Below are 17,328 nucleotides of genomic sequence, written 5' to 3'. Positions count from 1 at the left end.
TCAAAAGACTAAGAATGAAACCATTATGTGACCTAGCTAAAGGACCCCTTGGTTATTTATTCTAAGAAATTAAAGTCAGCATACTGTGTCATTACACACATGCCAAGTTTATAGAAGCACAGTTCATGATATCCAAATCATGGAATTAGCTGATGTATCTATCAATGATAAGTAGATAAAGAAAATGTGGTGTATATACACAGTGGAGTTTTATTTAGCAGAAGAATGAAATTGTGTCACTTGCAGGAAAATGAATAGAAGTTGAAAGCCTTGTTAAAGTAAACCAGACTCAGGGAATAAAGGGTCATATGTTTTGTCTCATATGTAGAAGTTAGAGAGAAAAAAAAAGGAAATGAAAAATACAGGGGCAGGGGATCTCAAGAGAGAGGAAGGAAGACTAGTCGAATAGAAGTCAGGGCCAGGGAAAGGGATAGGGGAGGGAAAAGGGAATACCTGGGAGCAATATTGACCAAATTACATTGTTATATCATGTGCATGTAAGAGTATGTAACAAAGAATGCCACTAAAATTTATAATTATAATCCACCAATAAAAATAGAGGAAGCCAAACTCACAAAGTTGAGGGCAAAAAGAAAACCAAGATTACCCTCAATGACAAAGCTGACTCAATGGCCATGCTGGACACTCATTCCTTTATCATTTTCTAGGCCCACGTTGTGAAACTATCAAGTTGCACAGAATCCTCCATGTCCCCTGCTTTTCAGTTAATAAGACTTTTTAAAACTTATGCTGTCGAGCAGATGACTGTCTTCTATTTTCAGAGGGAAACTTGCTGCCTCTTTGTAGCCTTTTCATTTCTCATTTATTGACTCTCCAAATCACGTCCAGTGGGGACTAGGAAGTCTGGTGCAATCCTACTGTCTGTCCGAAGTTGAGGTGGACCTTAGTGGGACTTGCTGGAAACTGTCCTATGTACCTCTTTTCCTAAGTGGATCCACTCTTTCTCTTGGGGGTTGTCCCCATTTCTCTTACTCTATCACTTCTAAAACACTTCTTTCTTTCACTAAGTCTTCTGTTGCCTGGAATCCTCTCAAGCAAGAACATAAGATTCTGTCTCCACCTGCTGGTCTCCTGCACAACACCAGCTGTGCATGCATGCAAGCTGAGCAGATTCTGGCTGCAAGGGAATATTGTAGATGTTCCAGGTCAGGAAGAAAGAAGTACACAACACAGGCATAGCAACATGGTGTCAGGTTGTTCCTGCCTAGAGAGCCAAAGTCTGCCCAATACTCGGGGCTGAATGAGGGGTGGAATGTGAGGCAGAGGGGATTTGAGTGGCATTTGTCAAGAGTTGAGGGTTTGAGACTTTATCCTATTCATAAGTTAAGCAAGATTGCCATCGTCTCTTGGATGCTAGTAGAAGACATCAGATTTTGAGACAAAAAAATTTTTAATTCATAAACATAGCAGCAATCATGGTAATAGTATATCCCTTCTAGAGACATATGCTTCTCCCAAACTGAACCAGGAGGACATACACAATTTAAACAGATCAATATCAAGCATTGAAATAGAAGAAGCCATTAAAAACCTACCATCCAAGAAAAGCCCATGAAAAGACGGTTTCTCAGCCAAGTTCTACAAGACCGTCAAAGAAGAACTCATTCCAATACTTCTCAAGTATTCCAGGAAATAGAAAAGAGGGTACCCTACCGAACTCATTCTATGAAGTTAATATCACCCTCATACCCAAACCAGGAAAAGACACATCAAGGAAAGAAAATTTTAGGACCAATATCCTTGATGAATATAGATACAAAGATCCTTAACAAAACATTGGTAAACCGTATCCAAAAACATATTAAGAAATCATGCACCACAATCAAGTGGGGTTCATCCCTGGAATGCAAGGATGGTTTAACATCCTTAAATAAATAAACATAATCCTTCATGTCAATAGACTTAAGGATAAGAATCATATGGTATTTCAATTGATGCAGAAAAAGTGTTTGACAAAATACAACACCGCTTCATGCTCAAAACACTAGAAAATATAGGGATAGTAGGAACATAACCTGAACATTGTAAAGGTTATTTATGCTAAACCCATGGCCAATATCATTCTTAATGGAGAAAAACTGAAACCATTCCCTTTAAAATTGGGAACAAGACAGGGATTTTCTCTTTCACCAATTCTATTCAACATTGTCCTTGAAACTCTAGCCAGAACAATTAGACAGACTAAAGAAAATAAAGGGATACAAATACGAAAAGAGAACTTAAGTTGTCACTATTTGCTGATGACATGATTCTATATTTAGAGGATCCAAAAAACTCCTCCAGAAAACTTCTAGACTTCATCAGTGAATTCAGCAAAATAGCAGGCTATAAAACAACACGCATAAATCTAAAGCATTTTTATACACAAGTGATGAAACAGCTGAAAGGGAAATGAGGAAAACAACTCCATTTGCAATAGCCTAAAAAAAAAAAAAAAAAAAAAACTTCAGAATCAATCTAACCAAAGAGGTAAAAGATCTCTACAATGAAAAGTACAAAACATTGAAGAAAGAAATTGAGGAAGACCTTAGAAGATGGAAAGATCTCCCATGTTCTTGGTTATGGCAGAATTAATATTGTCAAAATGACCATACTACCAAAAGTGCTATACAGATTCAATGCAATTCCAATTAAAATCCCAATGATGTACCTTACAGAAATAGAGAAAGCAATCATGAAATTCATCTGGAAGAATAAGAAAGCCAGAATAGCTAAAGCAATCCTTAGCAAGAAGAATGAAACAGGGGTATCACAATACCAGGACTTCAACTATACTACAAAGCAATAGTAACAAATCGGCATGGTATTGGCACCAAAATAGACAGGAAGATCAATGGTACAAAATAGAGGACATGGACACAACACCAAATAAATACAATTTTCTCATACTAGACAAAGGGGCCAAAAATATGCAATGCAGAAAATATAGTCTCTTCAACAAATGGAACTGGGAATACTAGAAATCCATATGCAACAGAATGAAACTAAAACCCCTATCTCTCACCCTGCACAAACCTCAACTCACAATGGATCAAGGACCTTGAAATCAGACCAGAGACCCTGCATCTTTTAGAAGGAAAAGTAGGACCAAATCTTCACCTTGTTGGCTTAGGATCAGACTTCCTTAACAGGACTCCCATAGCACAAGAAATAAAAGCAAGAATCAACAACTGGGATTGATTCAAACAAAATAGCTTTCTCTCAGCAAAGGAAATTATCGGCAATGTGAAAAGAGAGCCTACAGAGTGGGAGAATATCTTTGCCACTAATACTTCAGAAGGAGGACTAATTTCCAGAATCTATAAAGAACTCAAAAAAACTCTACACCAAGAATACAAATAACCCAATCAACAAATGGACTAAGGAAATGAACAGATGCTTCATTTCAAGAAAACTTGGAATGGACCCAGCATTGACCTAGCTATCCCACTCCTTGGCCTATACACAAAGGACTTAAAATGAGCATACTACAGAGATGCAGACACATCAATGTTCATAGCTGCTCAATTCACAATAGCCAGACTGTGGAATCAACCTAGATGTCCTTCAATGAACAAAGAAGATCTACAAGCAATCAACAAACATATGAAAAAAATGTTCACCATCTTTAGTAATAAGAGAATGCAAATCAAAACTACACTAAGATTCCATCTCACCCCAATTAGAATGGTGATATCAAGAATACAAGCAGCAACAGGTGTTGGAGAGGATGTGGGGGAAAAGGATACACTCATACATTGCTGGTGGGGCCTCCAAATTAGTGCAGCCACTCTGGAAAGCAGTGTGGAGATTCCTTAGATAACTTGGAATGGACCTACCATTTGACCAGCTATCCCACTCCTCGGCCTATACCCAAGGACTTAAAATCAGCACACTACAGAGATACAGTCACATCAATGTTCAAAGCTGCTCAATTCACAATAGCCAGACTGTGGAAACCAACCTAGATGCCCTTCTACTGATGAATGGATAAGGTAACTGTGGTATATATATACAATGTACTATTACTCAGCTATAAGAATAATAAAATTATGACTTTTGCAGGCAAATAATGAAATTGGACAATATCATGTTAAATGAGATAAGCCAATCTCAAAAATCCAAAAGACGAATGATCTCACTGATAAACAGATGATGACAACATAGGGGGGGTGGGAGGAGGGCAAGAATGGAGGAAGGCGGGACTTTATAGAGGAAAAAGAGAGGTGGGAGGGGGTGGGGGGAAGAAAAAAATAACAGAATGAATTAAACATCATTACTCTATGTAAATTATGAATATTGCAATTGTATGCTGTTACTCTGGTACAAAGAGACAATAACATGTAGCTCAATTGTTTAGAATAAAATAAATAAAAAAAAAAGAATACAAGCAATAATAGGTGTTGGAGAGGATGTGGGGGAAAAGGTCCACTCATACATTGCTGGTGGGGCTGCAAATTAGTGCAGCCACTCTGGAAAGCAGTGTGGAGATTCCTTAGGTAACTTGGAATGGACCCAGCATTTGACCTAGCTATCCCACTCCTTGGCCTATACACAAAGGACTTAAAATGAGCATACTACAGAGATACAGCCACATCAATGTTCATAGTTGCTCAATTCACAATAGCCAGACTGTGGAATCAACCTAGATGTCCCTCAATTGATGAATGGATAAAGAATCTGTGGTATATATACAATGGAATATTACTCAGCCATAAAGAAGAATAAATTATGGTATTTGTAGGAAAATGGATGAAATTGGAGAATATCATGCTAAGTGAGATAATCCAATCTCAAAAAACCATAGGACAAATGATATCGCTAATAAGCGAATGATGACACATAATGTGGGGTGGAAGGGGCAAGAATGAAGGAAGGAGGGACTATATAGAGGGGAAAAGAGGGGGGAGGAGTGGTGGGGAAGGAAAAAATATAGAATGAATCAAACATCATTACCATATGTAAATGTATGATTACACAAATGGTATGCTGTTACTCCATGTACAAACAGAAACAACATGTATACCATTTGTTTACAAGAAAAATAAATTAAAATAATAAAAAATTTAAAAAAAGAAAATGTGGTGTATAAGAGCAATGAAGTTTTTTCCAGCCAAAAAGAAAAATGACACTGTCTTAGATGAATCTAGAGACCATTATATAAACAGAAATAAGCCAAACTTAGAAGGTCAAGGGTCATATGTTTACTCTCATATGTGTAAGCTAAAGAGGAAAAAGGAAAAGAAAGTGTGTGTGTAGCAGGGTGGACTCCTGAAAATCAAAGGAAGATCAGCAGAAGAAAGAGATCAGGTTGTGGACGGAGAGTGGAAGGGCAGAGAGAAGGGGAGTGATACTTGTTACGTTATGTGCATGTTCAAATATGTACAACAAATGCCCTCATTATGTGTAACTATAATGTGCCAATGAGAGAGTATGCTCAGTTTATGTATGAACTCTCAAAATGTATAAATGCTCTCTACTGTCATGTACAACAAATCAGAACAGATAAAAAAAAGAGTATATCCCTAAAAGCCAATTCCATGAACAATGTGAAGCTTAATTCTTTTTTTTTTTTCTTTTTTAATTGGTATCAGGGATTAAACCCAGGGGTACTTAACCACCTGGGTTAACCACAGGGGTTAACCCAGGGGTACTTAACCACCTGTTTTTTATTTACAGATACAGTCTCACTAAGTTGCTCAGGGCCTCACCAACTTGCTAAGGTTGTCCATGAATCATGATCCTCCCTGCCTCAGTATCCCAAGTCACTGGGAATAAAGCTGTGCACCACAATGCCTGGTGTAAATCTAACTCTTAGTTGTAGTGTGTGTACAAACAGGACACTGAGCTTAAATATCCCCAGCTTTTTTGAAAAAGTATTTTTTAGTCATCAATGGGCCTTTATTTTATGTATTTATGTGCAGTGATGAGAATCAAACCCAGTGCCTCATGCAAGCTAGGCAAGCACTCTACTGCTGAGCCGCAACTCCAGCCCACAGATTTTTATATTGGTCATTAAGCATGCCTGCTGCTTTCTTATGTGAGACATTATCCTTTGAAGTTGCCCATAACACATTCTTTAAAAAAAAAAAAAAAACTCTAGAACAAAAGCAGATTTATTTTATGAGGTGTAGAACGAAGAGACACATGGAATATTACCTCACAGCAATATATAGGAAATAACCTATAAAATTTGTAAGGTCTGAGTATGTATCCTATTTCCCCTCCTTTCCCTGAGGAAGAGTTTGTTTCACTTACCTTTGACTCTCCCAACAATAGTTAAAGGTAATCTGTGAACTGTGAACACTTCACACACACACACTACACACACACACACACACACACACACACACACACACACACACACACACACATTCCTACCTCCCTGCCTCAAAGCTTATTTAATTTAGGCTACATAAAAAAGTAAGCTAGAATAGGCGGCTCTGGGAAGGGTAGGCCCAGATCTGTGCTGTATCCTAGAATATTGAACAGTACCTGGCACCTAGTAGGACATCAAAATATATCTGTTCTATGCATATATGAACATAAATACCTGATTTCCCTATAGAGAACTGTGTTCAGTTGGATGCACCATTTAAAAGTGAGATTTCCAATCTGTGAAACTAGAAAAAGGCCTGAAGGCTGACAGTTCAGGAAAATGTCATATGAGAAATAGTTAAGATACAAAATGTTTGTGGCTTCCCTGGTGTTATGGTTTAGCTAGCAAGTTCATGTGTGAGACAGGGCAAGTTATGAGAGCCTTAACCTAACTAGTGCATCAATCCACTGAGAGGGATTAACTGGCTGGTAACTGTAGGCAGGTAGGGTGTGACTGGAGGAGGTGGCTCCCTGGGAGTTTGCCCTTAGGGTTTTATTCTGTCTGGCTGAGGGGAGTCTCTCTCTCCTCTCTCTCTCTCTCTCCTCCTCTTCTCTCTCTCTTCTCCTCCTCCATATCCTTCTGTGGTAATATTCTCCACTCTGATGAGTTGTTCAAAAATCAACTCAAATAGGCTATTAATTGCCTTTCTCATCTCGTGGTCTGTGCACCTTGCTCAAGCAGCTGGTCACTAATAGCAGCCTCCCACATAGAGATCATCTCACTCAGCTGCAGCCTGAGTAAGGATCAGGATGATCACTTTGGCAGTTTCTTAATAAAACCAAACATATACCCATCATTGAAACAAACAAATCTCACTCCTAGCTAATTATCCTAGAGAAATAAGAACTTAGGCTCACACAAAAGCCTACACATGAATGTTCAGATGGCTGTCTTCGTAATCACCCCAAAATGGAAACAAATTCCCAAGTCCTTCAACGTTAAATGGGAAAACAAATGGTGATGCATTCATACGAGTACCAGGCAGCAATAAAAAGGAACAAATTACTGATAAGTGTATATCTTGAATAAATCCTATAGGCACTGTGCTGAGTGAAAGAAAATAATCTCAAGAGTTTACATGCTGTTTTTATTAATGTCTGTTCAAACTATTGTAAAGAAGAATAAATCATGTTTGCCAAGGATTATGCAACAGGCATACTGCTAAAATGCTGGATTGTGGTGGAGTTTGGGCAATAACAACTTTTTCTGTAACCTTATTGTGCTGCTAATTGCATGCATCTCAATGTACATTGGAATTCAAAGAACTGTAAGCCAAAGGAAAATTCATCTGCAGTAGATCAACTGGGGAAAAAAAGGTGAAGAGTAAATAGTTGTCAAAGTGTTAATTTTTAAAAGACCAAAAAAGGCTGTGGAAATATTCAGGTAAAGGAGCCTGAAGAGACATGACTAATGCAAAGGGGAAAACCCACAGTGAAGGGAACAACGACATAATGTCCTTATATGAACAGATAGAAATATAGCCCTGACATTTCAGTTTAACCTTTCTCAAAACCTGGAAAATGTTGACTAGTGATCTTGACTTCTGTTCTGATTATCCTTTTTACATTAATTAGTTGATTCCATTAAGTATCCATGTATATAAAATTATGTCCTCTCATATTAAACACATGTATTTGTGGACATAAGTCAGAAGAAATTTCTCTTTTCCTTTAAGACTGTTGAATACTCATGCCAAACCATTTATCCACTCTTTTTAAGACTATTTACTATCGTAAAAGTATGAAAAATTTTGGTGGCTCTTAGTTTTCTAAATAATCATTTGAGATTATTTTTCTATCCCACAGGAAAGTTCACACAGTGCAGAATGTCCAGCTTTGTGAACATTTTTTTCAAACAGTCTCACTATTGGAGATCTTTGTTTGCAAGTTGGAAAACTCTTCTTCCCACAACGTCTATACAATGACCAAGTAACAGGAAATCCCCTGCTAATTGACTCACTTACCAAAAAGGAAATTTATTGACTCACTGATCATAGATGGACATGGACTGCACCTTCACGCCTCTGGGTGGTCTTTTCCCTGCCTTATTTCTCTTACAATTTTGTCTTCAGTCTGTCTTCTACTGTAGTGGCAAATGTGTGCTAGTGCAATCCGAGCTGCTGTGTTTCTTCAATCATATCCAAAGGGCAAAAAACATTATGTCTAAATCAAAACATTAAAGAAGTCCTGCACCTCACTGTCTGTATACCTTACAGCATGTGTTATCCCTGAACCAACAACAGCCAAACACACACTGTAGAAGACAAAAGATGATATCAGGGAGGGCACCATCATATATCTCTGCAGGAATAAACCTTTCTCTTAGTTGACACTTCCTTTTCCTGGAAAAGGAATCAGCTCCCATTTATTTGATCCCTACTCTGTGCTGCTTCTTTGCATCCTTTGAGCCATTTCAAACTACAGGGAACTGAGTTATCTTTCCTGGTTCCCTTAGTTGATAGGAATGTAAGGGAAACATCAGGGGAAGGTCAGGGTGACAGCCAAGCCTTGAGCAGTAGAGCAGGCTGGCTTCTGGGGAACTGGAGGCCCACCAGGGTACAGCAGCAGCTCTGACTGCTCCAAGGCCAATCTCATGGTGTGCCTGGGGAGTGAGGGTCCTGGCTGTTTCTTGGTGCAGGTTCTCTAGGTGCTTAGTGCCAGCACCCTGGCATAGTGTCTGTTTTCTACCACATGCTTGTCAGTACAGGGCCGCGGCTGGGCAGTGCTACCCAGAGAGACGTGCCTGCTTGAGGGAAGGTCCCACCTCCGACCTGAGGCTGGGGCTGAGCTGACAACATGTGCCCAAGAAAGCCCTCCCAGCACCTGACTGTGCCACATGCCTTGGATGAGAATGAATTTGACAGCTCTAAGGAATGTGAAGAAGCATGTGTTAAAGAAATGAGGATCTAGGAAATGTCAGTCCTAGATTACGACAGTGTGTGTAAGAGGTTATGCTTCCTTTTTCCCTAATAACGAATATTTTTGATTTGAAATTGCATTTGCTAATTTTGAAATATGGATCAAAGTATGGTGTTTGGTCCACTTCAAGGTTTATTCAATAGAATAACAGATTTTTTTTTTTTCGCGCCATTGTGGAAATGTGAGAGCAAGTGGGTGACATCTTTCAGCTGGATATATTGGCCAATGAAGACCTCACATGTGTACCAAGAAGTCAGTGATTCTATTGCAGAGAACTCCATGGAAAAGTACAGGTATTGTGTTGAAAATATTCATCTTGGTTAAAAATGAGGTACTTTAAATAGTATATTGTCCTTTTTTTGTTGCTTTCCAGTGACTCCAGATGCATCTTGGTCACTGTGGTGGAATCTCACTACTTTACATTCTGTTTACCTCTGTCTTGTTTTGTGTGTCTGTGTGTTTTAAATTTCATATGTCTAAATTGCAGTTACCTTTATGCTGAGAGAATAAAATCAGGGAGACATATTTTTAATTTTTTTGTAAAATTAAGCATTTTCCCCTCTTCAAATAGATTGTAGATTGTTTAAAGTGTTGTCTCTAGCGGAGTCGAGTTGAAATGTTAGAAAGTTGTATGCCCAAAGACATTAGAGCCCTGCATTAGAGTAATAAAAGAATGCCATTCCTGGAAATCAGAAGTGTATACATTTTCCTGAATTGGTTGATTCTCTATTGCATTTGCAGTCACCAACAAGCAGATGCTCTGCATGCTCAGACCTCAGGGTCTGGAACATTCCAACGGGAACAAGACTCACCAGTGGCTATGGCCCAGTGAATGTCGCATCCATCCAGAAACTCTCCACATGCTATGGGTGAGTACACCTGTGAGCTGGGAACTTGAAGCAGAACTTGAAAGGGAGCAACCTCAGTGTTGGAATCCAGCACTGCCTCCAGAGCACCCACCAGCCACCTACAAGGCTCTGTGAGCTCAGAGATGGGCAGACCCGCAGCCAGTGTGCAGCTGCCACTCCCACATGCGCAGGCAGCATAGTCACTGGTGAGAGCCCAGACACAGCTCCGACACCCCGCAGAGTCAAAGCTCCATGGGGCCCCAGAGCTCTAGCTTCCTCCTCACACCCATTTCCCCAGCATCTGCTGTTGGAGTCAGACTGCCCGATTGGAACCCCAGCTCTACCACTTTCAAGCTCTGTGGCCTTGGGAAAGTTACCTGATTTCTCTGTGCCCTGGTCTCTTTGGAAGATAAAGCAACCACGATATGCCTCCAAACGGTAATTATGGAAATTATGACTAATTATGACTATGCCAGGCCCTTCAAGCACCAGGTAAGTGTTGCCCGTTAGGATCCTCATCAATCCACATCTCACGTGGAAGAATAATCCCTTTCTACTCCAGAAAGGTTACCCTGGAGAAATATGACAACACATCCAAGAGCCCGCAGGACAGAAGGCACAGGTAGCAGGTGAAGGACTGGCGTTCTCCTGTGATGAATGGCATCCTGAATCAATGGCAGGTGAACAAACCCACTCCCTCCTCCTGGAGGGGCTGAAGCCTTACACCTTCCCTTGCCCATGCTCCTTCACTACTAGGCCCCGAGAGGGCCCTGAGTGGCCTGAGGAGTTTATTTGGTTTAAGACCCCAATGTTAAAGGAAGTTGAATCAGTAAGGAGTATGTCACTGACCTGCCACCCCATCACCCCAGAGTGTGCAGCATGTTTCACACCAGCAGGGACGTGTGCCGACACAACAGCACAACCCACAATTCAGAAAGTTAATGCTGGGACATTACTATCCTCTGCTCCTCAGATCCCGGCCAGTTTCCAAGTGCCTCACAGACCCGTCCTCAGGGGACCGAAAACATACAACTTGCAATGCATGGGATGTACCCACTTGTTCCTCCAGCCTTGGCAACAGGGCACACTCATGATAGCAGGCTGGCTGGGGCCTGCAGCTCTCTGCAGCTTGCCCCACTTCAGAGAGGGACTAGGGCACATCCCAGGAAAAGATCCAATTCAAAACTGTATATACGGGGCTTCTGGCTGGGGCTCAGTGACACAGAACCTGCCTGGCATGTGGGAGGCACTGGGTTCCATCCTCAACACCCTATAAAAGTGAACAAATAAAATAAAGGTGTGTTAACATCCAAAAAAAATACTTAAAGAAAAAATGCTTGTATGGTTTCTACAGAACATAGGTTGCTTTTGCACCACTGTAGAAACAAAGGCACTAATCCAGCCCACAGGAGTTTGAGAACTGCTTGTCTTGTGACTCTATCACATTGGGCTTGTTCAGAATCACCCACTGCCTTGAGCCATCACATCTCCCAACACACCTTTGACTTTCGTGAGTTTGACGGCTTCAAAGGTCACTGGCCAGTTCTTCAGCAGCAAATCCAGTTTTGGCTTGCCTGACGCTGATTAGATTCAGGTTAAAGTCTCTGGCCAGCCTCCCAGAAGGAATGCTATGCATCACATCCTCTCAGGTGGACACAACTGCAACTTGTTCCACTCCTGGTGATGTTCACTTGGTCTCTTAAGTTAGTGGCTACTTGGGCTCTGTACCATGAACTTATTCCTTTTTCCCTTGTAACTCAAAAGCCTCCTACAGACAAATAATGAAGTTATATAAATTTCCCATTCCTCAAACTTTCAATTTATTCACGTTTATTGGTATAGTCTCATCTTTCCTGCTTTTCTTCAAAGAGTAAAAATTCATTACTATTATTTACTCGGATGATTTAATTGTCCCAGATTTGGCAGGTAGGAATCCCTTCAAGCTGGGTTCCGTGTCCTTTGGACATGTACTCATGGTTTTTCATAGTCTCTGCCACAATAAAATATTCCAACATTCTCTCCTACTTTCCCTGCACCAGCCCTGAAATAGGACATTTTTCCCAGAAATTCTCTTCCCTTTCATGAGGATTACTACACAAAAGCCACCTGGCATTCCAGTGGCTTGGGATGCTAAGGCAGGAGGATTGTGAGTTCAACGACAGCCTCAGCAACTTAGCGAGGCCCTAAGTAACTTAGCACAACAGGGCCTCAAAATAAAAAAATAAAAAGGGCTGGGGATGTGGATCAGTGGGTATGTGGCCCTAGGTTTCATCCCTGCTATAAAATAAAATAAAAACCTGGTATCTGGAAGCTCATTGGTAATGGGGTCTGTGTGTATACATATGACTCATGTATTTGCACAGAGGCATACACATCTCTAATGCAATGTGTGTATGTACACATAGTCTACATACAGAAAAACTGAGTTCACACTGATGCCTCCTGCAACCCACTCCCCATGTTCATTCTTACTTCTTTCCTTGTTCACAGCTCTCTTCTCCAACAGAGAAGCTCAGCCTCCACCACCGTTGATATGTTTACTTGCACATCAACCCTCTATTGCTGCCAACCTCCACACCCAAGAGACACCCTGCTCACCCTGTGCAACCTCTTCCTAGATAACCCACACCTACACCTCCCTTACCTGCCCTACGGGATGACTTTCCCCAGCAGAAGGAAGGACATGTGTGTTTTTACAGCAATTATTCTTTGGCTAGTCCCCTGACCCTTTAAGGGTTTGTTATTTGGTGTCAGATAATGGAGCGGGGGACAGGAAGGCTGTCCTGTGTGCTAGATGGAGAGCTGACACTTAATACAGAACCCACAGGCAGCTTCACAGAGCTCAGTGGAAGAAAACAGCACACTGGGGTAAGGGCTCTTAAGGCTATGTTTTCAAAAGACGGGTGAAATGCCATGTTTGTCTAGCAAAGATAAAAAATCCTGGTGGAGACACTGAGGAAGACTAGAAAGCAGCCTATCCCAGGAGGCGCTTCTCAGACATCTCTGACAGAACCCATGCAGACTTTGTAACAGCAGCCTGGGCGCCTCTAGGTGACATGGAAAGAAGAGAACAGGGAGAGTGTGCAGCACCTGGACAGCCACAGAGGGGGCCGAGTTTTGAGGCAGAGTGGGGATTTCTCTCACATGTTTCTGAAAAGTTCAGGAGGTCTGTGTCAACCCGGACCCTTCAACTGGTGGGCAGGTGGGCAGGGCAGCAATCAAAAAGCCACAAGGGGACTTCCAGCTTCAGTTCCAGCATGCAAAGAGCTTGGGAAGCACCCCTCCCACAAATACAAGCAGAGGCCAAGCAGACTGCAAATCACAGGCTTTTCTTGGACTCATCGGAGAACTGAGGTCACAGGTCAAAACATGACCCCCAGAGCTAAAGCGGCACAGGTAATCTGAGGGACACAGGTGGGACCTGCTCCCCCAGTGCTGAGGTCATGAACTGCAGGACACTTGAGTCCTGAGTCTCACTGTGGTGGGGCCTGACTGAAAGAGAGGAAGAAAGCCCTGGTGCTGTGATCTTAAGGAACCCCAAGGCAGCACAGGTGTTCTCACCAGAACCCCACCAGTTTCCACTGAAAGACCCCAGGGACACCTGCCCAGCTCTCTGGACAAGAGAAGAATAAGGCCATGAGGCATCTTCAGGGCCTCACCCCAGCTGGGCAAAGGCCTTCTCTGGCTCCTGTGTCCCCTCTGGCTTTCCTGTTCCCACAGTGGTGGGAGGAAGTGGCTAGAAAACACTTGGGAAGGTCACAGGCCAGGGTCACATGTCCACTGATGACTGAGATTGACTGATGATTCTAGGACCCTCCCCCTTGTCAACAGCAAAAGCTCCAGGATAAATGAGAGCACATGACAGCTCAAAGAGCAGGGAGGTGGGATGTTCTGAACCCAGGGACAGAGAAGAGACACAACCAGGGACATGGAGGAATGTGAGGCCTCTGGTACCTTCAGCTATAGTAAAGAGCCAAGTCCCAGCAGAGTAGCAAAACACAAAGGGAAGATGATTTCCTCACTTGTTATTATTTATATATATGTATAATTTATAAGTTGTTTATATACCATAATAAGTTTTCTCTCTCTCTCTCTCTCTATATATATAGAGAGAGAAAAACATGTCAGTAGGCAAGAAAATACACATGATTAAAAGATAAAGCATCCATCAGAATGACACACAGATATGACAGATCTTGGTACTTTGAGAGAACTTTTAAAATAAGTGTGATTTATAGGTGAAGGGCTCTAAAGAAAAAGGTATAGAGTATGGAAGACTAGGTCATGAAAGCAGACAGATGGAAACTCTAAGAAATGAAAAACAAAATAAATAGAAATAAACAAAAATGAAGATTGCCCTTCATGGCTCATCAGTAGATGGGACGGTCAAGAAAACAATCAGTGAACTTGAAGACAGATCAACAGAAACCCCCAAACCCACTGAAAAGTCAAGAGACAGACAGAGACACAGGAAGTGCACAATATCTGAGTGCTGGGGATAATTCCCAAAGATACAAGGATTCCAAACTGGAAAAACAGAATAAGAGGAAAGCAATCATGTGAAGCAATAATGACCAAGAATTTTCCAAAATTAATGACACACCCCAGATCACAGATCCAAGAAGTACAGAGAACACCATGCAGAAAATTATTAAAAAAGGAAAAATATTTACAAATCTACACTGAGGTATATCATATTCAAATTGCAGAAACAAAAAGAAAATCTTTAAAGAAGAGGAGGTGTGAAGCAGACAGCGTAGGAAGAACACGATAATTATAGCAGACTTCTCCAAGCATGTGATCAAGGGAGTTGAAATAAGGTGTTGAAAGAAATGAATCACAAACCAATAAATCTAAATGAAGTGAGGATTTTTTGGGGGTGGATACTTGGTATTGAATCTAGGGGTATTCTATCACTGAACCACATCCCCAGGTGTTTTATTGTTTGTTTAGAGACAGGGATTCAACACATTGCTGAGGCTGACGTCAAAGATGTGATCCTACTGCCTCCTTCTACCAATTTGGTAGGATAACTAGCAAGAACCACCATGCCAGGCTATGTCCAGTGAAATTATCCTTCAAAATTGAAAAAAAAAGACTTTCTTGAAAAAGAACAGGAAGTCCATTTCCAGCAGACCTAACTATCAAATTCGTCAGAGAATGAAAACACATAGGTCAGTAGCTCTGAGCTATGTAAAGAGAAGAAGTGTGTCTCAGGAAATGAATGAGGATAGATTAAAATTTCTTATTTTTCCTATCCCTAAGCAATTGAAAAGAAATGTTTGAAGGATTAACAAAAATTTTATTGAGTGATTACACTATGTAAGTAAGTGAAATGGATGACAATGTCAGAAAAGATGAGACAGGATCTGGGAATACTAGTATTTCTGCATCTCGGCCAAGCATGGTGGTGCACACCTACAATCCCACTGGCTCAGGAGGCTGAGGCAGGAGGATCACAAGTTTAAGGCCAGCCTCAGCAATTCTCAGACCTTGTCTCAAAATAAAGTTACAAATGGACTGGGGATATGGCACAGTGCTTAAGCGTCCCTGGGTTCAATCACAAATACACGGAAAAAAAAAAATCTACATTTCATGTGAAACAGCATAATATTTGAACGTAGACACAGACTAATCTGGAAATTATATTCCAAATCAGAAATATATACTACAAATTCTTTTCAACCTTCTGTTGGCAAGCTAAGAGATAAATGGCATCACAAAGCCTACAACTGCTAAAGAAGTCAGGAAAAGAGGTTCAAAAGAAAAAGAACAGAGCAAGGAATAGAAAACAGTTACCAACCTGGTAGAGATTCATCTAACAATACCAACAATCACTTTACATGTGAATGGCCTAAACACAACAACCAAAATCACCCAGGGATTTTCAGAATGGATTTAAGAAAAAAATAGGAAGAACAGAAAACCAAGGCCCACAAGAAACCCATGTCACAGTCACACAAAGGAAAAGGAAAGGGGTGGGGCTAGGGATGTAGCTCAGTGGCAGAGTGCTTGCCTAGTATGCCCAACTCCCTGACTTCAATTGTTCACATCACAAAAAATTCCACCAGCAATCAGGATCCACCAACATATAAAAGAAAATATACCTCATGACCAAGTGGGACTTGCTCCAAGTTTGCAACACCGGTCCAGCATTCAAAAATTCATCAATATAGAAGTAGGGGGGGAAATCACAAAATAATTCCAATTGATACACAAAGCACTTGACAAAAATGGAACACCCATTCACGATTAAAGGAAAAAAACATAGCAAACGAGGAATCAAGAACTTGTCTAACTTGATAATATCATTTACCTTCTCGCCCCAAAACCCTACAATTAACATCATACTTACCGAGAAACTCAACACTTTCCTGATAACCAGGAACAAGGTAAAGACAATTTCTCTTATCACTCCTATTCAACATCACACTGAAAGATCCAGCTAATATGCTAAGACAAAAAGAGGAAACAGAAGGTATACAGAGAGAGAAGGAAATAAAACTCTGTTCAAAGATGACATGCTTTTCTTTAGAAAAATAAAGGAAAGAATCAAGAAAAACTTCAGGAACTAAGAAGCATAGCAGAGCTGCAGGGCAGAAGGATAACATGTCGACTGCTTTCCAACACTCCAGCAAAGGCCGGCTGTAACTTGGGCGGGGTGGGGGTGGCGCGGGGTAGACACCATTGACAAGCCAGAGAAATGCAGAAGAAAGGAAACAAACCCGAGGCAAGGCCATCCTGACCCCTTGTCTCCACGAAATCCCCACCTGCGACTCAGCCCCAGGCTGGGAGCTGAGGCCGGCCACCCCCCGCGAACTCCTTACCGCTGAGGCCGCCATCCCCTTGCTGTGCCCACAGCACCGCCCTAGGATGAAGGAGTCGCTGTTCCACTGGTTCACCCAGAGCTTCAGGGCGTCCTTCAGCAGCACCTCCTCGGGCTTGTTTCCCTTTCTTCTGGGGCCCCGCTTCACGTCGCCGGGGCCAAGGCCGCACGTGGCCCAGCTCGCTCGCGAGGAGGCGGCAGCAGCGGCTGCGCGGGAAACGCAGAACGCCGGGTGCCCAGCGCTCGCACTTCCGCAAGCGCAGCCAGAGGAGCGCTCCCCGCGAGCCCCGCGCAGCCGCGCACCGGCCCGCCCCGCGCAGCCGCGTCCCGGCCCCGCCCCGCGCACCCCGCCCGGCC

At 41.9% G+C, this 17,328-nt stretch overlaps 1 protein-coding gene across 1 annotated transcript in view; it reads left to right on the top strand.

The window, feature by feature from the left end:
• The first annotated feature begins 10,738 nt into the window (after positions 1-10,738).
• The window catches only part of LOC306652349 (uncharacterized protein), a 50,444-nt gene continuing 43,854 nt past the window's right edge, over positions 10,739-17,328 (top strand). Inside the window, exon 1 of the mRNA XM_079125300.1 lies at positions 10,739-10,825. Coding sequence (XP_078981426.1) covers positions 10,819-10,825 — 7 coding nt within the window. The 5' untranslated portion in view covers positions 10,739-10,818. The remainder of the gene's footprint in view (positions 10,826-17,328) is intronic.

Source organism: Sciurus vulgaris (genome assembly GCF_902686455.1).
Source record: "Sciurus vulgaris genome assembly, contig: HiC_scaffold_178_arrow_ctg1, whole genome shotgun sequence".
Taxonomy (NCBI): domain Eukaryota; kingdom Metazoa; phylum Chordata; class Mammalia; order Rodentia; family Sciuridae; genus Sciurus; species Sciurus vulgaris.
The sequence above is the reverse complement of the archived record's forward strand: the minus strand, read 5'-3'. Positions and strand labels throughout refer to the sequence as shown.